At 40.1% G+C, this 27316-nt stretch overlaps 1 protein-coding gene across 3 annotated transcripts; it reads left to right on the top strand.

Moving 5' to 3' along the window:
• The first annotated feature begins 4697 nt into the window (after positions 1–4697).
• Positions 4698–26691, top strand: xpc (xeroderma pigmentosum, complementation group C). 3 transcript variants are annotated; one of them, XM_061680260.1, is made up of 14 exons: positions 4698–5003; positions 6776–7048; positions 7120–7216; positions 8051–8135; positions 8228–8385; positions 10370–10490; positions 10575–10664; positions 18856–19686; positions 19775–19935; positions 21063–21144; positions 22665–22796; positions 22981–23150; positions 25175–25268; positions 25352–26691. In XM_061680260.1, exons 1-14 carry the CDS (start codon positions 4895–4897, stop codon positions 25688–25690), a joined length of 2742 nt encoding a protein of 913 aa, XP_061536244.1. In that variant the 5' UTR covers positions 4698–4894; the 3' UTR covers positions 25691–26691. The 3 variants fall into 3 exon arrangements, with proteins under 3 accessions (XP_061536244.1, XP_061536254.1, XP_061536262.1); XM_061680270.1 differs by lacking the exon at positions 4698–5003 and having other exon boundaries at positions 6927–7047; positions 7124–7216; XM_061680278.1 differs by lacking the exons at positions 4698–5003; positions 6776–7048 and having other exon boundaries at positions 7137–7216; positions 8055–8135.
• The last annotated feature ends 625 nt before the right edge of the window (positions 26692–27316 follow it).

The following is a 27316-nucleotide window of genomic DNA, read 5'->3' on the forward strand; positions in this document are numbered from 1 at the left end:
TGCGCTCAGGGGAACAGCTGTCACACAGTGAGATATGGACACATTCACACATTTATGGTGAATTTGTGAACCACTTCCTCAACACACAGATCTGCCGCCACACCTCAAACAAAATTGACATTGATCTCAACGAAGAGAACAAGTGGACTCTGATGAAACAGATCAATTTGAACCTGAGAAGCGGAACTCATTCCAGGGAACCTGTCAAAAAACAACACAATGAAGAATCATTTCGTTACAGATATTGACCCGCTTAGTTCTTATTCTTGGTCCTTGTAGTGTGAAGAGACATAGCGGCAAGTAATTATGACAACAACACTGTATTTTGTCATTCAGTGGCCAAGGATCGTGAATTTACTCAACTGTAGATGGGGTCAGGTTTTTATTGTATATCGCAGTTCATGTCAACTGAAACTGGAGTTTAAAACTACTACTTATAGAAACAAAGGGACTATTATGGTAGCGATGCACACTGGGTCGAACAAATGTCTCATGCCTACCTCACCATAAACAAGGATCACATAATGTCAGCGTCTACTGGAATACTAAAAGATTGTCCTTATGCAGGGATCTAGTTTGCAATTCATTTTCAATCCATACGATTCAATTTAATTCATACGTGAGACTTTACCTAAACGTGCCTTGCAGGGTGCTGCTGTTTTGGTTTGCAATAGAGTCAAAATGCATGGGCTCACCCTACAGTTTGATGTCGTTTGTGAACTGAGATAATTACATTTATTGACCTGTTTTTTTTTCTATAATGGGAAAAGGGAGGCAATTATCCATGTTAAGTAAGTGAAGCAACCAGTGACTAATTGGAGAGAGATTTAAAAATAATGCTATCACTGGCAATGTTGCTTGTATAAATATTTCTGTAATCCTAAAATATTGGGCTATTATTATTTTCTCTTGCATGTTTATGTTTGGTAGGTAAAACATATTTATAAAAACAATGCCACATACAGTCAAGCATCAGTTGACAAATCCTGATAAAGTGGTATTCATAAAAATCACTAACTGTGTTTTAATCATGATAAGCCATGGTATTTTCCTCGTCGTGTCCCTTTGTGCATTGCACTGTGAGAAATTTACAATTATGTCATAAAGAAAATGATGCAAATGAAGTTTTTTTTCTAACACAATACACAATAAATGTTTGCCATTTAATGTTGCTAAGGTTGTCTTTATTTATTTATTATTATTATTATTATTATTATTAAATTATTAAATATCGTAATGTACAACATTGTTAGGCATTTGGAATGACTATTTGTGAGTGACAAATTTGCCTTTCCTCTGGCGCTACCCTCTGGATAAACTATTTCTGCTCTTTACCACCAATGCAGTGCCCCAATGGCTTGTTACTGACACGCTATATTGACGTATCTTTCTCGTCAGAATAGTGGACAGGATCACCGACTGTCAAGGAAGGGTCCGATTCCCCAACGTGGAGTTTGTTTTACTTCTTCTGACGAAACCGAACGTCCTGCCAAGAAAATGCACTGAAGAGTATATGCGTGAGTAAATGTTTGGTGCCGTTTATAAAGCAGATCACGCTGAAAATAACAGCAAATTTTAAATATAAATATTTAACCTAAAAACTAAACAAATAAATATAGAAATGTTAGCACTAAATATAAATGTTAAATCTAATTGTTAAATATATATTTAAATATACATCTCCAAACCGGGCAGCACGGTGAATAAACTGGTTAGAGCGTCTGCCTCACAATTCTGAGGACCGGGGTTCAATCCCCGGCCCCACCTGTGTGGAGTTTGCATGTTCTCCCCGAGGATTAAAATATTTGTTTTTGTTTTAACAGTACTGGATTTCATTTAATTTCCATTTTCTGAGCCACTTCTCCTCACTAGGGTCACGGGCGTGCTGGAGCCTATCCCAGCTATCATCAAGCAGGATACTTGATTTCATATCTTATCAAATTATTAATGGGTGCCTTTATGTTAATGTTATTTTATTTTTTGACTCTCTAGCATGGATTTTGAATAACTACTGTATCACTGAATTATGTATAACTACTGTATTGATGTACTATGTGCTGTAGTAATCTATTATTTGTACTGTAAATTATATGTGGACCACAAGAAGATTAGCAAAGTGACACAACACAAGCTAATGGGGATGCCGGCAGTGGCTGCTGCTTGAGACAGTCATTGATATTTTCACCAAAATACTTTGCCCACAACACCAAAAATAGTCAATAGCCAAAGTAATTCAGCATATGATCGCCAGCACTTGCTGAAATTGCGAACAGCCAGTGATTTTGAGTTTGTAGACAACAAACAATGGCGCCGTGCGCTCGAGCCATCTCATTGTCCGGGTCATACTGAGACAAAGCACATCGTCAGATTTACTTCAAACTTCACAGAAAACAAGAATAATAATAGTGAATCACATCCATATAGTTTTCTATTGTGCCCAAATCCTATAAACATGTGACTTTTTACGCTGAAAACACTTTTTTGCAGTCAGATTTGCGCTGGAACAACCACAAGGAACATTTTCATCTTTGTCAAAACTTCGAATACACACTAACGTAATGTCGATAATGTTAATGGCAACTCACCCCGTAAGAATCTGAAAAGTATTCCTGCAGACGTCATTGCCTCCAATCAAATAAGAGGTCCGTCTGCGTTCCTTAAGGAAACAAAATTTTGTCGTTCTCATTCACAAATCACTTTCACTTACACTTTTTGCAGTCAAATTTGCACTGATACGAACATGAGTTCTTCGGCAATGCGTCTTCATTCAATCAACAACAAACAGAGCTTCCAAAATTAGCAGAAACAGTTACTAGTACTTCAAATGCATGAGCGGTGCATAAGTAGCCATTTGGCTCCTTTGAAACTGGAGTACCCGGAAAAAACCCACGCAGGCACGGGAAGAACATCCAAACTCCACACAGGGGAGGCCGAATTTGAACCCGGGTCCCCAGAACTGTGAGGTAGATGTGCTAACCACAGTCTGCCACTGTGCTCTGAAAACATAAAGTATATAATATCTTTCAATGCAGTTTCAAATGAGTGCTGTACCGCCAAAGGCATATTGCTTACCATGATATCCACCAACCAAAGGCTGAGCTGTACTGTATTTGTTTACACAGTAAACTAGTGGCTAGAGCGCAAGAAAGTAGCTTTTCTTGTCACTTTTCTTCTATGTTCCATGTGGGAACTTGGTATGCCTCTGCGCTGTACTAAAAAAATCCAAATAGGAAAACATGATTTTTCTTACTAGCTGTCTGCGACCCACTAGTTAAGAATCGCTGTACTAGACTAATTTCACACAAATTTCTGTTACAATAGAAGATCCCGATAGGACTTCGCCCTGAAAAAAGGGGACAGCTCTAACAATACCATGACAAAAGGTATAAGGTCATTACTTCAGGTTGACACCTGTGTCGGTACTGTAAATCCTCGGCGGCTTGGACTTCTGCCTCCTTTCTCGAGCTAGCTAGCTAGCCGGCTAGCCGGCACAGCCCCCGCATCAATGGCGTACAATTACAATGAGGGAATGAGTAACCTTTCACAAGTAAAAATATTTGGGGGGACGTTTTTCAACTGTTATGTATTGATAATGCATGTTTTAACGTTGACAAAATGTAGCTAAACCTTATGAAAATCAGATGAGGAAAATGTAGGTACGTCTATTATCCGTGCTACTACAGCGTGCTAGCAAGTTTTAGGAATCCCACTGCAACATGATTGGCTCCTGCATAACGGGAAGGGCAGGCGAAACAGATGGAACGAGATGACCATTCCAAATATGTATCACATTTGTACACCGTTAAAACAATCATGTTTATTCTGGCTAGGTTTACGGCTAGGGTTAGGCGAGTTACAATGGGTTAGGATTAGGGTGGGTTCCAGTTAGTGGAACTCTAATGAACGCCACCACTCAGAAGTCACAGCTTTTCACATCTGGGAGCAGTAGGGCGTGTTCCTACCGGAATGCAGCTACCAATTATATTGCAGCAGCGCGTGTCCTGCAGCCAATCATATTGGAGTGGGGCGTGTCCTACCTATAACACAAGTGAGATTCCCAATAACACCGCGTTGGCGTATCTAGACTCCTTATCTATGATATTTTGGCCCACAAACTCGCAACAAACCATAGTTCAAACGGTCACTTCCTACTAACTGTGCATTGGAGTCGTGGGTAGTTGCTCCCATAAATAAGAAGACCACATATGTTAGTACAGCCATGTTAAGCGAGGTGCCTACGATGTTGTTGTCGATGTTCCGTCAAAGGCTATGCATGGGCATTGAATTACAACATCAAAGCGTATGCTATAAATACATCATTTCTGGGACCAAAAACAAACCAAAAAAAAGCAAAGAAATATATTTTTTTATCTTTGAAAGGATCCTCTCAGTTCCCCTGTCGTAATTCTTCGGTGTTGTATGCAACCGTATGCACTATGCAGCACAATGTACTGGCATCTTTGGTCTTTTGGTTTTCTTGCCGTCCACACACACAACGCGTAGACGATTTTGACCTCCCGAGGTAGAGTCGCCGTAGGCACGCAGCTCAAAAGAGGTGTGTCTTATTTACCTAATCATATATGTGGACGCTACCATAGCATGCAACTCGCTTGTTTTTACACTAGGTGGCAGTATGCATTAAAAGTGTTTGCGAGTCCTCAAAAAAAAGCCAGAAGAAGGCGGCCGGATACGACGTCACTACCCGCCACCCTCACGAGTAGTCTTGAGGTGTTATCAAAGAGGCGTTGAAATGTTGGATAACTTCCTTTCCATGTCATTCAGGGCATGATTAAACGCAGGGAATTGTGAGTCTTATGGTGTACGTTCGGATGTGAGTATAACAAAGAAAATAAACATTTTAGCGAAGGTAAACAAAGTTGGATAAGGGTGCAGTATGGCAAAGCGGAGTGGATCTAAGGCAGATGTCGATACAAAGAAGCTGAAGCAGGTGCTGAAAGCAAGGGGGAGCGGAGCAAAAGACAAGGCGAAGAGAAAAGATGCAGGTACTCACGCCGAACTTCTGTTTACTATGTAATTGTGCTGTTTTGTTTTATTGACATTACCATTGATAGAATGTTAATAGAAAGTGTCACCTCCCACGTCCAATCACTTATGTATACTAATCGTTCAGTATTACAAAGGCCGTCATTGCTATTAACAGCCCTTATGATTATGTTAACTTCTTGAGTTAGCCCTTATTTCGACTCAAATTCTTTACAGGGATTTTGGCTCTCTATAGCTCCCACCACGCCCCGTAGCACACCTTAGTCCACTTACAGATACAATTCCAACTCCCATGTTATCGTTGTCAACTTGTCATAATACTGTTGTTATTCTGTTCTCTGTTTTGCTCTTTGCTCTCTTTCTGTCCCCCCTTAAACCTTACCCTGTTCGTGTGATAAACATCCAAACGCAATTCAAATAACAGAGGGTGTATCTCAAATAGGCTTTACACGATCAGGATTTTGGGGGCCGATCACCTATCAGCGAATTTAAAAAAAAGATAACCGATCCGATCACAAGGTGGAGGAATGTGCCTATTTAAATGATCTGTTCATTTACTGTATATACTTGTGTACTTAATTGCTCAAAAATATATTTACAATAAATAATGTATCTTTGTTCATCTATTTATGCCAGTGAGGCATAGTGACAGACAGAACAAATGAATGGTCTTCTCTTAGATGGCGGGAAGTAAATACAGTAATTAATGTATCCACTTTTTGTGACATTTTTGTTTGTTGGTGTGCCGTGAGATTTTTCAATTGTAAAAGATGTTCCTTGGCTCCATAAAGGTTGGAAATCACTGCTCTAGTCAGGTCATGTATTCTAATCAGTCTGGTCAAACAAACATTATTTAACAGTATTATATTGGTGCTAACTTACTGTAATTAAATTACTTTATTTTTAATTAAATTTCTTCACCCACAGCGAAACTTTAGAGCATGATTCGACAGAAGGGCGGCATGTTTACGTCCAATCGTTCATGCTACCACTAGCTTGCTAGGCTACATAACGTTTTTGTTGCCTGCTTGCGAGCCGTATCGTATTAAAAGTACGTGAACATACCTCAAGCAATCCTTAAACGAACGTCCTCTCTTGTCCTGAGCAACGGTGACCACCAACACACGTTTTTCCCCATTTTCTTCTCATAATATAGTCGGCGCGATCCACTCGTTGTCGGCGCCACAGTAATGAGTGTATCCGGTCGCATTTGAGTTGACAAGATAAAGCCCAATGATCGTAAAAAACGGGATGCAGTGGTATCGAAATACAAGATTTTATTGCAGTAGTCTGACATAGTGCAATCTTGAAAGAGCAAATTTGTCTTGTAGTCTGATCGGGCATTACGTGTTGTCTGTTTCAGACATGTTGTCTGTTCCACACCAACTTTATTGGCCGTCAGATATTTACAGGATTACGCCAAAAGACACGCGACAAAGCTAAAAATAAACTAGCTTTGGATTCAAATATACTGTGCAGGATGGCGATACGGAGTAAATGTCTTTTGCGGATCGGCGAATTATGACACTAAAGCCGATCAGCAAAAAATGCTAATTATCGGCCAATACCGATAAGGCCGATAAAATCGGTGTAAAGTCGAATCTCAAACTCCCCTGTTGCACAGCAATATTGTTCCAACATAAGAAGGCGCACATACAGATTGACCATACTGCATGACCAAACAAACCAAACAGAACAGGTTCAAAAATAAATAAATTGCCCGATCATTACTTTACTAAAGGGAATGGTTCCCTGTTGTCTTTATACTAAGGTGATGACAATGCAGAAAAGGAGGAGACGCTCAGAAGGAGGGTCATTCCGAAACGACGTACCTCCTCAGGGCAAGGAGTAGGGAATGCCTCGAGGAGGTCCGTTGGTTTCATCACCAGCAAACACTTCCGGTCACCATTGAAGATGGAAGATAAACGCAGCAATAATGATAATGATAATATGATGAGTTCAGTAGCCCCAGTGACAGACAATGTAAAGGAAGAAGAAGAGGAGGAGAGTGAGGAAGAGGATGATGACTGGGAGGAGGTCGAAGGTGAGTAAAGAACAAGAAGAAGAATAACCTCGTGTTACTTTTTCAGTTAACATGTCTTTGTGCTTTGTGAGAACTGGCTGAGCCTCTGGGTCCATCAGAAACCTCAGAACCAGTCCTGCCATCTCAGTCTGTAGAGATAGAAATTGAGACCCCGGAAGTCAGAAAAAAGTAAGTGAACATCCCTAAGCATTTGTTTAAAATTTATATACTGTAGAGCAGGAATGTCACACTAATTTTAGTTTGCGGACCACATTCACCCCAAGTGGGCTGGACCAGGATATTCGTGTACTTATATAAATCATGACAATAAACAATTTTTTTTTTTACCATTTTTGGGGGTACATAATTACAACTATATTTGGGAAAATATAAAAATGTTTTGATTATTATCTTGTTCCAAATCAAATGAGCAATCTCAAATGTCGTAATTTATATAATATCATGAGTCAGTGTTTTCATTTACAAATGCAACAAATGCAAAATCCCAATAGATCTATAAACTGCAGACTGTATGTACCTTTTATAACACAACTTTTTTAGAAAGCATTTTAAATTTACATAAATTTTCACATCCACATGGAAATCTTGAAAGATTCAACTGACTCGTCACACCTTACAAACTAAAGTGGGAACATTTAAGAATGAAAGTGCAGTTATCCCCCTGCCTTGTAAATCTATACAGGGAGATTGACAGAGTGAAACTAAAAAAAAAAACAATTAAGAAAAGTTAATGTATTAGCTGTCCAGTAAAGACATACATATTCACAGTAAGTGCAAAATAGAAACTTAAATTAGCTGCTCATGTAATAATCACCCAGTAGCTTGCCGTAAAAAGCTGAAAACAAACAATGACTCTATATGCAGTTAAGGCCCAACAAGTTTTGTGGAAATTGGTTCGTAGTTTTTGTCTTTGAATCTGCTTACTGGCAGACTAATTGTGCTTTTAAATGATGCTCAAACTGTTTCTGTTGTGGTGACTAATCATCATTTGTAATTGTCCAGACAGAAAAAGAAGGCCGAGTTTGAGATGTACTTGAGACGGATGATGAACCGTTACAAGAAGGACCTGCTGATAGACACGCACAAGGTGAACACACACACACACGAACGCTTTTGTTGTTAGAAGGCTTCCATGCTGCCTTTGTGAGTTACTGTGATTCTCTTCTTATGTTCCCTCAGGTGCACCTCATGTGTCTGTTAGCAAGCGGGATGTTCCGCAACCGCCTGTGCAGCGAACCCGACCTGCTGGCTGTCACTCTGTCGTTGCTGCCCACTCACTTTAGTGCAGTAGCCAAGGAACGCAAAGACCACAACTACCTCTGTGGGCTTTTAAAATGGTGTGTACACATTAACAATACAACGTGTAAATCAATGATTCCCAACCGGGGTGCCACACCCTGTGGCAGTGTTTCCTAATCTTTATTGAGCCAACGCAACCATTTTACATTGGAAAAAGTCTCACGACACACCACCAAACAAAATTGCCACAAAAAGTATGACGACCAAAATAATTATGAGCTTGTCTCAATTTACTCACAAATTTACTTATTTAGTGTGAAATGTGGGCATGTTTAATTAAAAACAACGCGCATACTCGTAGGAAGCCATGACTTATTCTGTTATATGAATGGCAACAAGTGAAATCAAAGGTTTATTGCTAGCTAAGGTAAGAGCATCTATTTGTTTTGCCTGTCACTATAAGTCGATGGGATAGATAAAGATATAGTTTTAATTGATAGAATAATAATTTTATAACAAATTAAGTGAAATTTGCTAGTTTCCCACGGCACCCCTGATGATCTCTCATGGCATGGTAATGCCACGCTGGTGAGGAATCACTGCTCGACGGACCCTTGGCTCAATAAAGGTCAGGAAACACTGCTTTCAATAACATGCATATAGTTAAACGTCTAAAGTCAAACACCCCTAAATTTGTATAATTTGTAATTCTTCCACCATCACATGAGACCACCCCAACCAAAGTGGGTTCCGGGGCTGGCAGAAGCTGCGTTGACCACATCTTTAAGCCCAGAAGCCAACAATGTTATGCTTTGTTGTGGAAGGTCATGGAAGCAAATGGCATTCCTCTTGAACTGCTGCACCTAATCGAGGCGTACAACACTACCACCCACACCTTCAATTATGTAGTGGACTGGGTTACTGATAGACCGATATGTTGTTTTTTTTCAAGGCCGATACAGATTATTAGTAGTCAAGGAGGCCGATACCCGACAATATATTCATTTTGCGGTAAATAGGAAAAGATTGGCGGTAAAAAGGAAAAGATTGGCGTCAAAATTTGAAATAATAAAAACTCTAATAGTTGACTTCATTTAAATGCCTTTAAGCATGTTTATAAAACAGCTTTTCAGATTTTCAATGTTATTATTTATTTATTTTTCAATCTTAGAAAATAGTTTTGTTTTACAATCCTAACAAAAAGTCCAGGGAGCCCCCAGGCTCAGCAGCATGTCTTACAAAATTAAACTAAAATTGTGTATCGTAAAACGTTCAGCCGATTTTGGAGGCTGTGAGCTGTCAGGTTAAAGCATTCAGCATGCAGCCCAGATGAAGGTACTCTCTTCAGGGGTGCCGTCAACAAAGGAACGCCTGGTCAGACAGAGAATGACACGACAGCATACCTCAAAAGGCTTCAGTGGTGTGAGCATGCAAAGGTTAACTGCATGTTTGTGTTTCATTTTCTTTGGCTTTGTCTGGCTTTTGTGCAACACTTACTTTAAAAGGAGCAGCCTTAACCATGTTGAGAAAAATATACTCCATAGTTAACGTTACTTATAGTCAAAGCAGCAAGACTTCAATGCCAAGTCACTTGCTATCAAACTTAAGTTCTTAATTTTTTTTGTTTTCCCGTCATTAAACTTTTTATCACACTATAGCTATTGTGAATGTTAGTAAGTGAGATGCGATACCACTCACCATTGCATTACGCCGTTGTAATCCGTCGTTAAAGTAAATTACTTTGTTTTTATGTTTTGATCTAAACAGAGGTTAACTTCGTTTTTACTTAACGACTATTGCTTGTGCACTAATTAAATGTTCTGTGTGGGTAACACTTTGTCCCCGGAAAATATCCCTCATGGGGAATTTTTTTTTAGAAGTATGTATCATTAATTTCAATGTACTTACCCAGTTTGGGGTGAAAACATTAAAATAAAAAAATACCTTATTACTGCTTTGAATCACATGAATGATATTTCTAACTTCGATTGTCTTCAATGTGTATGAAACAAAAATTGGTACAGAGTTTGAATTGTTAACACACTTCAAGTAAAAGGTCTTTAATCTTATTGCATCTTCCAGGTTTCAAGCAACTTTCACCCTCAACACCAGTCTTCCCTATGAGGAGCATCCAAACCCTCGCACTCTACTGGAGAGACGTCTGGCCAGCCTGTCGGCAAAGAACCACCAGGAGCTGACTCATGTTGGTAGTTCACTTCCACCAGTGGAATGGAGTGGTTCACAGAACGCTGTTGACGTGGTTGTGTTCCTTTTATGTTTCCTGTAGCTGTTCATGTTAGTCCTCAGGTCTCTGCAGCTCTTTTGCCGCCTGGTTCTTTCTTTGCAGCCCATTCCTCTCAAACCTCCACCAGCCAAGGTAACGTCACCATTTTATATACAAAATAAAATGTATTTGCCCCCTTATGAAATTCTTATTTTGTTTGCATAGTTTCCCCTCTTAAATGTTTTAAGTTCATCTAACAAATTTAAATATCATACACAGATCCATCCATCCATTCTCAATACTGCTTATCCTGTTCAGGGTCACGGGAGCTTATCCCAGCTGACTTCAGGTGAAAGGCAGACTACACCTGGAACTGGTCGCTAGTCAGTCACAGGGCACATATAGACACGGAGACCCATTCACACTCACATTCACACCGTCACTGAGTGGGAACTGAACCCACTGTGCACGCACAAAAGTCAGATGAATGTACCACTACACCATCAGTGACTTTCACACAAAGATAAACATAAAATGCATTTTTCAAATGGTGATTTTCTTTTTTAAAGGAAAAAAAAAAAACTATTCAAAGCTACCTGGCCCTGTGTGGAAAAAGTAATTGCCCCCTAAACCTGATAATTGGTTGGGCCACTTTCAGCATCAACAACTGAAATCAAAAATTTTCTCTAACTGGCAATGAGTCTTTCACATCTCTGTGGAGATATGTTGGCCTACTCTTCCTTGTAGAATTGTTTTCAGCAACAGTGGAGGGTTTTCATGCATGAACGGCCCTTTTAAGGTCATTCCAGAGCATTTCAATCGGATTCAAGTCCAGATTTTGAATAAGCCACTGAAAAACCTGCATTTAATTTTTTTTTAAGCCATTCAGAAGTTTACTTGCCGGTGTGTTTAGGATCGTCTTGCTACAGAACCCAAGTGCGCTTCAGCTTGAAATCACAAACTGATGGCCAAATAACATCCTTCAGGATTTTGTGGTAGAGAGCCGAATTCATAGTTCCATCAATCACGGCAAGTCCTCCAGGTCCAGAAGAAGCAAGCAGCCCCAGACCATCACACTACCGCCACCATGTTTGGCTGTTGGTATGATGTTCTTTTTCTGAAATGCTGTGTTACATTTCCGACAGATGTAACAAGAAACACACCTTCCAAAAAGTTCAACTTCCATCTTTTCAGTCCATTGAATATTCTCCCATAAATTAATCAAAGGTAAGACAACCCTTTAAGTTAAGTTCTTTTTGATCAGCAGTGGTTTTTGTCTTGGAACTCTGCCATGGATACCATTTTTTTCTCAGTCTCTTCCTTATTGTTGATTCATGAACACTGATCTCCATTGAGGCAACGGAACCCTGCAGTTCTTTAGCTGTTGTCCAGGGTTCCTTTGTGACTTCCTGAATGAGTCTTCGGTGTGCTCTTGGGGTAATTTTTGTAGGCCGGCCACTCCTGGGAAAGTTCCACTGTTTTCTCCATTTGTGGATAATGACTCTCACCGCGGTTCTCTGGAGTCTTGTTTTTTTTTTTTTTTTTGTCCTGTTTGGCTCTTAGGTCAAATAGAATGGAGGATCTGTATCCCTTTTATGCCGGAACACTTTTACTGTCACAGTGGAGTTTTTAAGCTGCCGCTGTGGTTTCATAGTATTATAATTGATATTTATTGCGAAACAAGAGTCGATCAGTCGAACAAAGTTTCTAGAGGGGAGTCAGAAACGAAGACAAAAGACAAACCACTAATTGTAAACAAGATGAGAAAAGTAAATAATTACATATCTAGAACAATGAAACATTAGATATGCGTGTTGTATGGGGCAGTAGTGCTACACCCTGTGAAGGAAGGACAGGACAAGATAGGATAGGACAACGGCAGGAGAAGAAGAATGGAGGACAAGGGTCGTGAACCCGGCTGTACAACTGGAGTGTGGTGGGAGTGACTATGTAAATTATAAAAGTCTATAGGATGAGAGTGTGAGTGGGCGGATACCTAAGCAATTTGCATATTCATGAGTTATTTGTCGCAATAAGTGAGTGGCCCCACACCCAGAGAAAAACTCCCAGGGGTGCGTGCCTGCGGACACATGCAAGTGAATTGACACCGTTTTGCATGCACAATAACTGACAGAAATGTCCCGTAATTGCTGTGCCTGCACCATGGTGGCTGAGGACCCCATCCAATCAATCGAGAGGCGGGATCGGACCCAGGAGTCCACCGACAGCAGCCCGACGGACGGGACACGCCAGACCCACCGAGGCGCCCCGACAACTGGCCACCCGGAGGAGGCCGCAGGTTGCCAAGCAGTCATCCACCCGGGAGGCCCGACCTCAGGAGCACCTCCATGATGCTTAGTGAGAACCCACCTCCCCCCCGTTACTATGACTGCCAGGATCCCGTGTATCAGTGCCCACCGAGTGGTGTGGTGCATTAAAATCTGGAGAGGCCAGTGAGCCGGGGAGGACAGACCTGCCAGGCACTGCTGCCTAACAGCTGAACCCCCCTCATCCGCCCACCCCCATCCAAGTCCCACCGTCCTCCAGAGATGGGTGTATGTGGTGCATTAAAAGACACATGGGGATGAGTGCGTGTGATGCTTTAAAATTCAGGGGGGCAGAGGGGCAGGGCGCCCGGACCGGGAAACCCGGTCCAACACCCGCATCCTCCTGACCCCATACGAGTCCCCCAGGAACCCCTGGATATGTATGTATGCCCGGATGTGACTAGTAATAAAAATATATACAGTGAGTGTGTGCTAGGTGAGTGATTAAGAGGCATAGCTCCTGCAGGTTGGGCCCATCAGGCAGGACAACCACTGACGGAGAGGGCCGCCCCACCAAGCCCCGCAGCTGTGGTGGGACCCCACCACATTCCAGCCAGCACCCACTACCCGCCCCCGAGTGTGGCAGGTGGACCCACCAAACCAGGCAGGGACGAAAAACTCCACAGCAACTGGCCCCCCGACAAGAAGAGGAACAGGCGACCGCAGTGGGACGCAAGGAACGGAGAGGAGGAAGCAGGCCCTAGGAGCGGCAGCGGGGCCCCACTGCCCCTACCCGTAGCCAGAGTGGGGAACCCAGTCGGGTGCCAGCTGGCACCGCCCCAGCACCCATGTAACATGGGTGAGTCACCATCACACCATCAATGCTCTCCGGGCGGTCTGTCCAGTGGTGGTATGCTTAAGTCGCCAAGTATGCACAATCTTGGGGAAAGTGGAATCCTGAAAATCTAAATATAAGAGAATTTCTGTGTAACCGAAGACCAAAAGCATTCAATTGGTGTGCATTCCCATATAGCATGAAAATAGGTGTCTGGGGCATTTTTTGTGCGTTGCGTGCATATATTAGATGGAGAGAAGCCCATTTTATGCATAGTGTACTGAGTAAAGTGTGTTCTATGGAGCACTTTGTGTTGTATAAACTGTAAATTTGTGTTTTTTGTCATTCTAAACGTACTGTTACATATCTCTATCCAGTAGTTCGGTCAACGGACATAGAAAGGTCTTCTTCTCATTTAGTGATTGGTAAGTGCATGAAATGTATAAACTTTTGAGAGATTTATTTTCCTTTCCGGAAGAAGCTTCACTATTTGCTTGCCTGTTCAAGGGTGCTCTGGAGGGTTGTTGTTATTATTTTTTTAACTGCTGCTTTTAATTTATTGTATAGAAGAAAGATTCAGCCTGTTATTCTTGGAACAGTTCATCACATGTCCTAAAAACATTAAATAGTTGTCATAGGCGGCACGGTGGACGACTGGTTAGAGCGTCTGCCTCACAGTTCTGAGGACCGGTGTTTAATCCCCGGCCCCGCCTGTGTGTGCTTTGCATGTTCTCCCCGTGCCTGCATGGGTTTTTTCCGGGCACTCCGGTTTCCTCCCACATCCCAAAAACATGCATGGTAGGTTGATTGAAGACTCTAAATTGCGCGTAGGTGTGAATGTGAGTGCGAATGGTTGTTTGTTTATGTGTGCCCTGCGATTGGCTGGCAACCAGTTAAGGATGTACCCCGCCTCCTGCCCATTGCTTGGCTAGGCTCCAGCACTCCCGCGACCCCTGTGAGGATAAGCGGCTCAGAAAATGGATGGATAGATGGATAGTTGGCACGGTGGTCAATTCCATGTTGTTCCCATGTACTAAAATGAAGGGGTATATTATTAATTTCGAAATCTAGATTACGCCTGACTGGGGAGAGCATACTGGGAGCTCATTGAGATCCTGTAGATTCTAAACCTTTCCACCAAGCCATTAAGGTGGATCCGATTATTGGGTTCTTGAAGCATTAATGGCGTTTAAGACTTGTGGAAATAAATGGGAGTTTTGGGAGTTTGATGTTGCAGTCTATTTGTTGCAATTCTAGCCAAGAATGATGCTCCTCATTGTGGTGCATCCATTTGATGAGGTATTGTAATTAGTTAGCTAAATAATAGTGTTTAAAGTTGGAAGCATTTAGGCCTCCTTCCTGTTTACTTTTCTGAAGAGTGGATAAACTAATCCTATTTTTCTTATTTTTTTTAATAAAAATGTATTACAGCAGAATCATCCATCCATCCATCCATTTTCTGAGCCGCTTCTCCTCACTAGGGTCGCGGGCGTGCTGGAGCCTATCCCAGCTGTCATCGGGCAGGAGGCGGGGTACACCCTGAACTGGTTGCCAGCCAATCGCAGGGCACAGCAGAATCAAATGTTTGAAACCATTTAAATGTGGTCTTAAATGGAATCATTGAGAATAAATAATTTATTTGAGGTAAGGTTTTTATGTACATTTTTGCTATTCTTCCCAGTAGTGATATAGGTAAGTTATTGCAGCGTCTTAAATCAGATGAGATTTTTTCCAAAAGTGGTGTGTAATTAGATTGGTTAGCCCTATGAGTTTTGGTGAAATATTAATACCTAAATACTTTTAAATGTTTCCTATAGGAAAGGGGTAATCTGGGATTGGATCTGCAGGATTCCATGAGTTTGCTTTTATTGGGAGTATTGTTGATTTTGTCCAGTTGATAGAGTAATGTGATATTTGTGAAAATGTTTTAATGAGCTTGAAGACTTCCTGAAGGGAAGACTTGGGTTCCTGTAAATAAAGAAGAATGTCATCAGCAGACAGATTGATTTGTGTTCTGTTGCTAGCGAGGAGATACCTTTTAATATTAACATTCTGAGGATGAATATTGCAATTAGCATTGGTGAGAGTGAACATCCTTGTCTGGTTCCTCTTTGTAAAGTAAAACCTTGTGGTGACTGTCGGTTTCGGCGAGTTGTATAATGTTGCTATCCGATGTATAAATTAGTCTCCAAAGCCAAATTTGCAAAATACTGCAAGCAGTAAAGCCCAGTTAACTTTATCGAAAGCTTTCTCTGCATCAAGTGACATGATGATTGCATTTAGATTTTTACGCTGTGACATGCTTATTAAATTTAACAGACGTCTGACTTTATTTGTGGAATTTATACCTTTAATAAAGCCTGTCTGGCATCTTAAAGCTTTAGAAATGGCTTCATCTAACCATTTCCATACTGAGAGATGTCAGTTACTTTATTTCTCATCTGCTTTTATTTTTTTGGGGGTAGGGGATGACGTTTTGTTGCAGCTTTTTCAGATCTTTTGGTCGACTTCATTTTCTGTTTAATTTCTTGATTTGAGGTTTGGGTGTGGTCAGTGAAAATGAATTAAGTAATGTGATTAGCCACAGTTAATCCATGATTTAACAAGGGGGACAATTACTTTTTCACACAGAGGCAGGTCGCTTTGAATAGGTTTTTTCCTCTATAAATAAAATCACAGTTTAAAACTGAATTTTATGTTTAATTAGGTTATCTTTAACTGATGCATTTGTTTGGTGATCTTAAACAAAAAAGTGGGAAGCTATGCAAAAAAAGAATTTGAGAAGGGGGCAAATACTTCTTCACAGCACTATATAGTATACATTTTTTTTTTTTTTTTTAGTCCTGTTCAGCTATTAGGTCAAACAGAAAGGCTGCTGCCTCACAACCAATTTTTCTAAAAATCTATACTGCTTATCCTCATTAATGTACAGTATTCATTCATTAATGTACAGTATTCATTCATACATTCATGCTAAAAAATATTGGCATTCTTTTATATATATTTGTCTTAAAAAATAAAACCCTCTCACTATTCTGGCAGGCATTTAGCAAATAGAAATAATTTTGGTAATCCTAATTGACTTAAACCAGGAAAAGTTTAGTCTGATTTCATGTCAGAGAGTCAAGCATGTGTCATTTTATATTCGTGCTAAAAAAATATCTGCACCCCTGGGGTGCCAATACTTTTGAGCACGGCTGTATAATATTACAATTATATAAAATTGGCAAAAATTTTGAAGGGAGAAAAGAGTGCCAAAATTACATAAATGCCATCCATCCATCCATATTTTTGAAATGTGGAGAAGACCGGAGTACCCAGAGAAAATAAATAATTAAATATGTCATTAATTATTTAATTGTTTTCGTATCTTTTAAATTATTTCTTTAAAGAAAACATGAAGGGCCAGGCAAAACACATTTAGTTTAATTTTAATGGGATTCAAATTAAACTGTCAAGCGTTTCAGAAAAGCATTATCATCAAACAAAACATAACCATAAAGAAATTAATGATGGTTGTTGTTCAGTCATCAGTCATATTTAAAAAAAAAATAATAATAATAATAATAATTCACAAATTCTGCCAGGGTATGTAAACTTATGAGCACAACTGTACAAATTATGCAGTCATACGTACCCCTATCATATTGGAATGAAAGTGTAGGCTACACCTTTTTAGAGCCTCTAGGTGGCGCTGGCATATTAGAATGAAAGTGGACACTTTTCTCATAACCTCTAGGTGGCGGTGGCATGTTGAAATGAACGTGTACCGCTTTTCATAACCTGTAGATGGCGGCATACATTCATAAAATGGGACGGTTTTTTTCCATTTCCCCCGATACCTATGTATAATGCGCACCAGTGATTTATGACTTTTTTTGGAGGGGGGGGGGGAGAATGCCCTATATACACGAAAAATTACGGAATGTACGTCAATATTTAATTATTTCAATATTTATATATTTAATAGGGCTGCACGATGGACGTTTATGTTTTTTTTTGTTTTGTTTATATGTGCCCTGTGATTGGCTGGTGACCAGTTCAGGGTGTGCCCCGCCTCTCGCCCAGAATCAGCTGGGAAAGGCTCCAGCATCCCCGCGACCGTAGTCAGGATAAGTGGTACATAAAATGGAAAAGGAAAAATATATTTAATATAATTTTGGCACTCCTCTTTCCCTTTGCATCATGAAATAATTGCATCTGTCATTCTCGCCCATCCACCTCAGTGGGTGGGCACTGGGCGGGACTTGCGCTGATTCAGCTCCAGTCAAATTGCTTGTTTCTGCATGAGCGCTTCCATGAGCGCTTTATCACAGACATTTTAATAAAAGTCAGGGACTTAACTGTAAATACTTAGGACAGTATGTTTCATGCACTTCATGCGCAAGATAATAGGAGACATTTTAGACCTAGCAGAAAATATAGACGCAGGAGTATCAGACCCTGAGTGTATGGCTTGCAAATCGGTGCAATGTTCCTGTTCCCATTCAAGAGCGTTGTGTCAGGTGTGGCACAACGAGTGAAATTGCTGTGTGGATTGGGGTTTCAAAGAGGACAATCAGAAGCCGCATGAAACATACTTTTCCTTAGGTGTATACAGTACATCAAATATGAATGTTAACTGGGCGAGCTGGCAGTGAATGAGTTAACTCATGGATCTCATTTGATTCAATTTGATTGAAGCTGAATCAGCGCTAGTCTCGCCTCGTGCCTGCCCACTGAGTTTGATGGGCGAGAATGACATATAAAATTATTTTATGATGCATAGGGGAACAGGAGTACAAAAATTAAATAAATAGTAAAATTATTAAATATTGAAATAAAATATTATTGAAATAAATAAATAAATATTCAAACTATATACATATTTAAATAATAAATAATATTGAAAACTTAAATATTTAAATCAATAAATAATTACTGAAATTATAAAATACTTCATGACATCTATATTTTTTAAATTGTGTATTTATTTAATTTTGGCACTTGTGGTCCTTCATAACTATATAGGGAAATGGGGTAAATCTCTATGCAGGGTCCGACCAACTTCAATATGATCTGATCCAAATTCCAAGTAATCATGGAAAAGTCAGACGCCAATCTGTCACATCAGGTTGTTATTTGTCGTGTGTAGCCTCAAGAAGACATTCTGCATCTTTGTCTGTTATTGTGTTCCTGTGGTATATACAGTATATTCACCATGCCACTGTTTTTTCATACTTTGCATGTGTCTTGTCCCCAGGGCAAAGGGGACGCTACCTCCTCTGTCTCACTAGCAACGACAAACCAAAGCCGGGTAATAGCTAAGACCAGCTCGCCTCAGCAGAAAGTCTCTCCAGGCTCTAAGAGGCCAGCTCAAGGAGTAAAGAGTGCCATAGACAGGGGAGGGAAAAAAGCAAAGAGGGAACCATTAAAGGGAGAGGAAGTAGAGGCAGACGATAAGATTACGTTGCCAGGAGGCCAAAGACCAAAGAACTCCAAACGGCGCAGCATCGCCTCAAAGATTAGCTACAAGGAAGAGACCAACAGTGAGAATGAGGAGGAACTTAATGATGAGGAGTTTCAAGCATTCAGTGAGGAAGATAGCGAAGATTCCGAGAGTGGGACCAAACCTGTCAAGGGAGTGAAGGGTGAAGAGAGAAGCAAAAGCAAAGATAAAAAAGACAGAAACCAGAAGAAAATGAGTGTTGTAGAATATGATGAGGAGAATAACGAGGAAGGTGAAAAAAGATTGGTGAGCAGTAAAGGAAAGCAAAGGAGCATGAAAAAGAAAAACGGTGTTGGAACTGACGAGTGGTTGGAGGTGTTCGTGGACAAAACGTCCTCCTGGGTGTGCGTGGATGTGGAGCACGGAGTGGGAGAGCCTCTCCGCTGCTCCCAGAATGCAACGTGGCCAGTCACATACGTAGTGGGTGTGGACGGAGATGGCTTTGTGAAGGACCTGGGCCAGAAGTACGACCCAACCTGGTTGACATCGACCAGGAGGAGGCGAGTGGAGGAGGAGTGGTGGGAGGAGACGCTGCAGCCGTTTCTGAGATCACAAAATGAGCGGGACATAAAGGAGAATAAGGAGGTGAACTATTCTCAAATAAAAAACTAGTTTTAGGAGATCCTAAACTGGATTCAACATACTCTCAGTTTTCATTTTGTTGCGCACTCAGATGCAAAAGAAGCTGCTGAACAAGCCCTTGCCCATCTCCATCGCCGAATACAAGAACCACCCACTTTACGGCTTAAAGAGACACCTGCTCAAGTATGAAGCCATCTATCCCGACACAGCTGCCGTACTTGGATACTGCCGGGGAGAGCCGGTGTACTCCAGGTCAGTTAAACTCTCAAGACCCTTTGGAATGTAGACACCTTAAAATAGCAATGTAACAAGTGACTTTGTGGAATTTTCTAAAAAAAAAAAAAAAAACTTCAAATGCCTTTGAAATCCTCCATAGGAAATAAATTCTTGAGGGAAAAAAAATACATGACTTAAGTATGTGACCTACCCACACTGCTCTTCTCACCTACAATGTTCCTTTTGTACTATTTAGGAGGAGTTTTTAGGGCTAGTGACTCAGTCATTTTCAACTTTGAGAACCACTCGGAATTTTGGTTCGTACGAGCTTATAGGTGGATATTTTGAATTGAAACGAAAGCGTTTTTGAGACATGTTGAGAAATAATTAAATTTTACTGTTTTACTCTAATTTGAATGTATTTTTTGACCAGGTTTTTATTGGCCTTCTTCAGTTTTCTGCCTTAATGTGCGGGTCTTCCTACAGGTGTGACATCCACCATCGTTCTGTCTTCTGCCATCCTTCTTCGAATGGTCTTCCCAGTAGCGTAGCTCTTCTTCCTCTTCTCTGTTTCCCTTCCAGCTTTCCTTCAATAACAGTACTATGTTTCAAGAGGCCAAATTACCCCAAAACGGTCCCCAAAAAGGCAATTGTTTTCCCACACAAAAAAAAAACACAATTTCTCCCAAATCCATCATTCGATTTTCAAAATAATTCTTGGTGTGTTGTACTCAAGTTGAAGCGGGCGTTCCAACCAGACTCAGCATTTTGAGAGAGTGTCATTTTTGGGAACTCTTGTCACATTGCTGCTTAAAACGCATCCCATTCTTCATACATAGGCCAAAAAAGGTGTAGAAAAGGCTACACATTTTTCACAGGGTCTTTGACAAAGTATGAGTTAATCGTAGACATTTTTTGATGGTAATGATGAGAAATTTGGACAAATTTTAGTCTCATGAATACCATGCTGCTGTCTGAATAGTATATCGATTTTATTTATTTTTCGATTTTATGTCGTGCTGAAATACACCAATGTCTCTTGTTTTGAATGTTGATGTTTATTAGAATACTATTTATTAATATATTATTGTAGTTATTTCAATCAAGGAGCACAGTGTCCTATTCTTGAGACAAATATTTCTGATCTTGTTTCTTTCTACTAGAGATTGTGTGCACACACTACACTCCAAAGACACGTGGCTGAAAGAAGCACGGACTATCAGAATAGGAGAACTACCCTACAAAGTGAGATTTTACTCCATATTTTTTTATTTGAAACATTTTTATTATTATTATTACAGCTTATATACGGTGCTTAACAAATTTGTTAAGACTACCGCTCAATGTGAGGTTTATGTCACAGCCACCCTACATTAATTGTAGGGCTGCACAATTAATGGAATTTTAATCGTGATCGTGAGTTTGGCTGCTACGATTAAATGAGCCTGATCATCTGCGATTTATTTATTTATTTTTAACATTTAAAATGCGGGCACTGGATATGAAAAGTGCTTCATTTGTAGCAGTGCCCGCAACCTAGTCAGTCAGGCACCAGGGGGCGAACATATGGTGAGGGCATCATTAGGGGCCGGCACCTCGCTCAGTGGCCAACTTCAAAATAAAAGCCCGATGTCCAATGTTGTAATATATTAAGCTTTTATTTTGAAGTTGGCCCTCAGCACGTTGGTAAGACACTATTAACAATCGTTGTAGAAGCTGCCTTGACTTGACATTTTCGGCTGGCCTGTCGTAATGAAAAAAAACGGCGGCAGTAAATAGAGAGGGAGCTCACAACTGTCGTGTTCTTTGCAGTTTGTGACCATGCACAACTGACCAATGGTCAACAAGAACAACAGAGACCTACCCGTTCTTGACAATTCACTATATTGACAGGGATTTTCAAATGGAAAGTCGATGCTTGCAGCCTAATCTTATTGCGTTTTATGCATTAACTGTATTTGCTTCCATTAAGTTGCAATTCGTGATTGCACTTTGTAATAGCATATTTATTTAGTTAGCCCTTGGTGCAGTAGAATTTTTTTGGGGTACATTTATTTTCTATTGTCATCTATCTATTATACTATTTTAAAGATTCATTCATTCACTGAAAACTGTTGCATCTTATTTGTTAACAAGTAGTGCAATAAAATATATGGCTTTTTTCGTAACATGAGGAATAATCGTGATTACAATATTGCTCAAAATAATCGTGACTATTATTTTGGCCATAATCCTGCAGCCCTATAATATTGGTATTTTTGTTCTGGAATGGTTAATACACCAGCTTCTGCTCTTTAGCCGGAATTATATCTTTAGTGCCATGATATAATTATTATTGGTCATTAATTAATTGAACTTTTATACTATAAATTGTAAAATAGTCAACCACGTTATTATTTTTTAATTAAGATCTCAAGTAATTATAGTTATTTACTTGGACTTATGAACAAAAAAAACATTTTAGTGGTTGACGTTTTTACTTTATTAGCATAATTTGTGACTTCTCTGAGGAGCCTACTTAATTCAAAATAGTAGAACATCGAGCGCTCACTAAAGTTGAGAGTCCGCATTGAAGCACATCATGATCAGAATCATCTTTATTTTGCTTTTACTTTTAAGTATTTATCCTCATTTGTATGACTGGTCATCTCATAGTGCTTAATACTGTATTGACAAGTGATATGGTTCCAAAGGTCGTTTAGCCTATTCAGACGATGTTCACTTCATGGAATAATGAATTGATGAGATTTTGTGTTTCATGTCAGATGGTGAAAGGCTTCTCTAATCGTTCCCGTAAGGCTCGAATGATGACCGAGCAGAAGGATCAAAACGACCTTGCTCTGTTTGGAGAATGGCAGACGGAGGCGTATCAACCTCCCATTGCTGTGAATGGAAAGGTTGGAAAAGTTTCGTGTTAGAAATGTTAGAAAGCCAAAATTTGGAAAATATCTTTCAAAAAATGCATTGAAATGAAAGATTTACCTCAAATGGATAATTCAGTTTAATCTATCCACTTAGCCTTGACTTGTTTTCTTTTCATTCTTAGCCTTGTATTGTTTTCTTATCATTTGTTGCCTTTAGGTTCCCCGCAACGACTATGGCAACGTCTACTTGTTTAAGGCCTGTATGCTGCCGGTGGGCTGTGTCCACCTCAGGCTACCCAACCTGCACCGCGTGGCCAAGAAGTTGGACATGGATGCTGCCCCTGCCGTCACTGGCTTTGACTTCCATGGGGGATATTCCCACGCAGTGTAAGACAATGTTTTTTTAATGAAGATTAACTTAAAATTTTGTGTTTTGATACATTTAGGTAGATATTTACAATACCAGGCAATGATACTGAGCAGCAACAGTGTATATAGCAACTTTACATGAGTAATAAATACTCTATATGCAGATATGAATTTCAAAGTGACATGATTAAATGGATACTGTATATTCTGAAGTTTATGTAAACACCGGAGAATAGTTAGCAGAATTGCAGCTAGACATTAAACACTTGCAATGCTCTCAGCATTGTATTGACAACTGATTAATAATATATAAACAGAATATTATACAAGGGCGGCACGGTGTCCCCCTGATTAGCACATCTGCCTCACAGTTCTGAGGACCAGGGTTCAAATCCCGGCCCCGCCTGTGTGGAGTTTGCATGTCCTCCCCATGCCTGTGTGGGTTTTCTGAGGGTACTCTGGTACTTCTTCCCACATTCCAAAAACATGCAGGGTAGGTTTATTGAAGACTCTAAATTGCCCATAAGTATGAATATGAGTGCGAATGTTTGTTTGTTTATATGTGCCCTGAAATTGGCTGGCGACCAGTTCAGGGTGTACCCTGCCTCTCACCCGGAGATAGCTGAGATAGGCTGCAGCACGCCCGCGACCCTAGTGAGGATAAACGGAACGGAAGATGAATGAATGAAAGAGTATTTTACAAGACTGCATAAAACAACATTTTTCCACAAAGCTCACAGTGTTATCAAGGCAATGTGTTTACATCCATTCAACAGTTTTCTGTAGCGCTCTGAAGCGTCTTCATTAGGTTCACAGGTGAGCTGGAAGCCTATCCCAGCTGACTTAGGGAGAGAGGTTGGGTACACCCTGAAGTGGATACAAAAAAACAACCATTCACACTCATATTTACACCTACCATGGAGAAATTAGTCATGCCTGTTTTTGGAATGTGGGTGGAAGCCAGAGTACCCGGAGAAACCCCAGGCAAGCGTGGGGTTAACATGCATACTGCACACAGAAAGGCTGGAGCTGAGATTCGAACCCCAAACCTCAGAACTGTGAGGCAGACATGGATTTACATTCGATACTGAATTCAGTAGACGTTATATTTTATTTTACTACCTGATTTTGACTTGGATGCATCAATCAGAAGTATTTTTCCCTTTAGTGCATTGCGTATTGTCATTTGTCTTCAAAACAAGATGAAATCTTGTGTTAGGTCTACAGCGGAAGTACATGTTTTGAATGACACTTCCAGCACCGAATGGAGATAACTTGTTCTCACTGGTCACTTAGCTACATACATTAAACAGTACATGCAGGAGAACACACAAGTAAAAATCACCAAGTGGAGATTTTGATTAGAAGTTATTCATTAGAGCAGGGGTCACCAACGCGATGCCCGCGGGCACTGGGTGACCACATGAATAGCCCTCGGCGGTATTCTAAAAAAGCTCCGAGGTGATATCTTCTAAATGTTGTAGAAAGGATCATTTGATAATATAAATGCTTGCAGAGAATATAGAAATAAAGTGTTGCATATTGTTATTTATCTGTGTAGGAACCTTGTTAAATCATTGTTGATAACTATTGTGAGAAATCATAAACATGATTAGTGTTTTCACATCGATAAATGTCATTAATTATTAATACTGACATACAAGTAAGTAAAGGTAATTTGAGAAAATGTGTTCCTTCAGATGTATCAAACTTGGTATCCCTTTGCATTAATCAATAACCAAGAAGTAGCTCTCAGTTTAAAAAAAGATTAGGTATCTCTGCTTAAGAGAATCCCCCAGCGGGTTACATTGGGCATGCCAGGATAATAATGTTGCCAAAAATTCACTCATTATTCACTATGTGAGGTGTGGAAAAATGCCTTTTTTTATATAGATTTTTCACGGTTAACAGCAGGGTTTTTTTTTGTGCCTAATCCTGCTCACACACAGAAAGAAACCATGATGACAACACATTTGACCTCAGTAATAAATAGTATAATATTAATAGTATATTTATTAATTTGGTTGTCATGTGTGCTCCAGCACTGATGGTTACATTGTGTGTGAGGAGCACGAGGAGATCCTCAAAGCTGCCTGGGAGGAAGAACAAGAGCTTCAAAAACAGAGGGAGAAAGAGGTGCGTGGGTGTCCACTTGTGGGAGTGTAATTGAAAAGTTGGTCATTGTTTGGGTAAATGGCCTTTTGGCTTTCATTTTTCAGAAAAGAGAAAAGAGGGTGATCTCCAATTGGACTCTTCTTGTGAAGGGCCTTCTGATCAGAGAACGTCTAAAGCGGCGTTACGGCAAGAAGGGCCAGGCCGCTGGAGGCCTCGGCCCCCCTAATACTGACGGAGACAAAGGTGATGGACTTTCATCGGATGAGGGGGCTGTTGGGGAAGAGGAAAATACCGGAGCTAAAACTGCGTTGGAGACACTGGCTATGTCGTGGCCCCAAAACAGGCAGGCAGAGGAGGAGAAAAGGGGGCGTGTCAGCGGAAAGAAGACAAAGCTGGAGAGGAGAGGCAAAGAGAAACATTTGTTCCCCTTTGAGAAAGCATGATGCTACAGGACCTTTTACTTTGCACTTTTCAAGTCACTGTTCATTAAATGCCACTCTGCGTACACTTTGTATGCGTGCAGTCAGTTATCGGTGGTTTTATTGACTGGTAAATAAAAACAAACAATACGGGAATAAATGTTACATGGAGAGTTTTTACTGAATAGAATCTGAAAGGTGTTATTGTTATCATTGTTTGACATAACCACACAACAACTTCCATTTTGTCCATCAGTCGGCCCTCTTGGGTTGCATTCATATATTTTATACATGTAAAGGAAACTTGACACATAATGTACACTGCCTCCTTCTCTTTCATACTATTGCATGTATAGTTAGTACATGTTTGTGTTCTGCTATATACGGAACGTCACATGACGAAACCCAGAAAATAGGTTAGCGGTCTTCCTGTTTACAGGTATATTTCAATAAATTAGAATCGTGTCAAAAGCTTAATTTAGTTAGGTTGTTCAATTCAAAACGTGAAACTCTTAGAGATGAATTTAAGCGCACACGGAGTGAAATAATTTTCCCGTGTTAAATAAATCTGCTTAGAGTGTAATGTATGACTACTGAGATAAATTGATTTTTCTCACATATTGTAATTTATTGAAATGTACCTGAATGGTCAGGGCATTGAATCGATTGCAACTGGACTGTTCTGTTTGTCAAGAAGACATTTCATCTCTCATCCGTGCATACCTAAATGCTGCGATAGCTCGGACAACTATTGGTTGATGACATGATTGTTTGAAGCCGAACTCTTTCAAATTTTGTTTTCTTTATGGCTGGTGTCTTCCAACAAAAGTTAAATACATGTATAGCACAGTAAATCATTTATTTATACAAATATGTAAACTGAACAAAGCCCAAACATCAGATACTGTCATCTTTGGTGGCTCTTGAAGAAATTTTGTGTGAAGCAAAAGACTATAGGGCTGTTTTGCCGAATGCGCAAGTTAGGTTGTGCATATTTACACTCTTCATTGAAATTGTTTTTTTTTTGTAAGTGAATATTGGAATATGATTAAAATGAACAAATGTAAAATGCTGTAGTCGCTTTATAATCTTGTTGTTTTCCTACAGCATGTGTGGACATGCTGTAGGACAGGTTTGTCAAACGTATGGCCCGCGGGCCAGAACCGGCCCACAAGGGTGTCCAATCAGGCCCGCGGACATTCTTCTGTCTGTTAGGTAAGTTTTAGTTCATTTGTACATATAGACTTATTTTGAAACCAACGGTTTTTAGACCCCCTTTAATTTTTTCACTCTTTGTTATATTGCAGCCATTTGTTAAAATCATTTAAGTAATTTTTTTTTCCTCATTAATGTACCCCATGTGATGGACCCCATATTGACAGAAAAACATGTAATTTTGAAATTTCTGCTGATTTATTAAAAAAGGAAAAACTGAAATATCACACAGCCATAAGTATTCAGACCCTTTGCTGTGACACTCATATATTTAACTCTGGTGCTGTCCATTTCTTCTGATAATCCTTAAAATGGTTCTTCACCTTCATTGGAGTTCAGCTGTGTTTGATTATACTGATTGGACTTGATTATGAAAGCCAGACCCCTGTCTATATAAGACCTTACAGGTCACAGTGCATGTCAGAGCAAGTGAGA

Source organism: Phycodurus eques, chromosome 1 (assembly GCF_024500275.1).
Source record: "Phycodurus eques isolate BA_2022a chromosome 1, UOR_Pequ_1.1, whole genome shotgun sequence".
Lineage (NCBI taxonomy): Eukaryota > Metazoa > Chordata > Actinopteri > Syngnathiformes > Syngnathidae > Phycodurus > Phycodurus eques.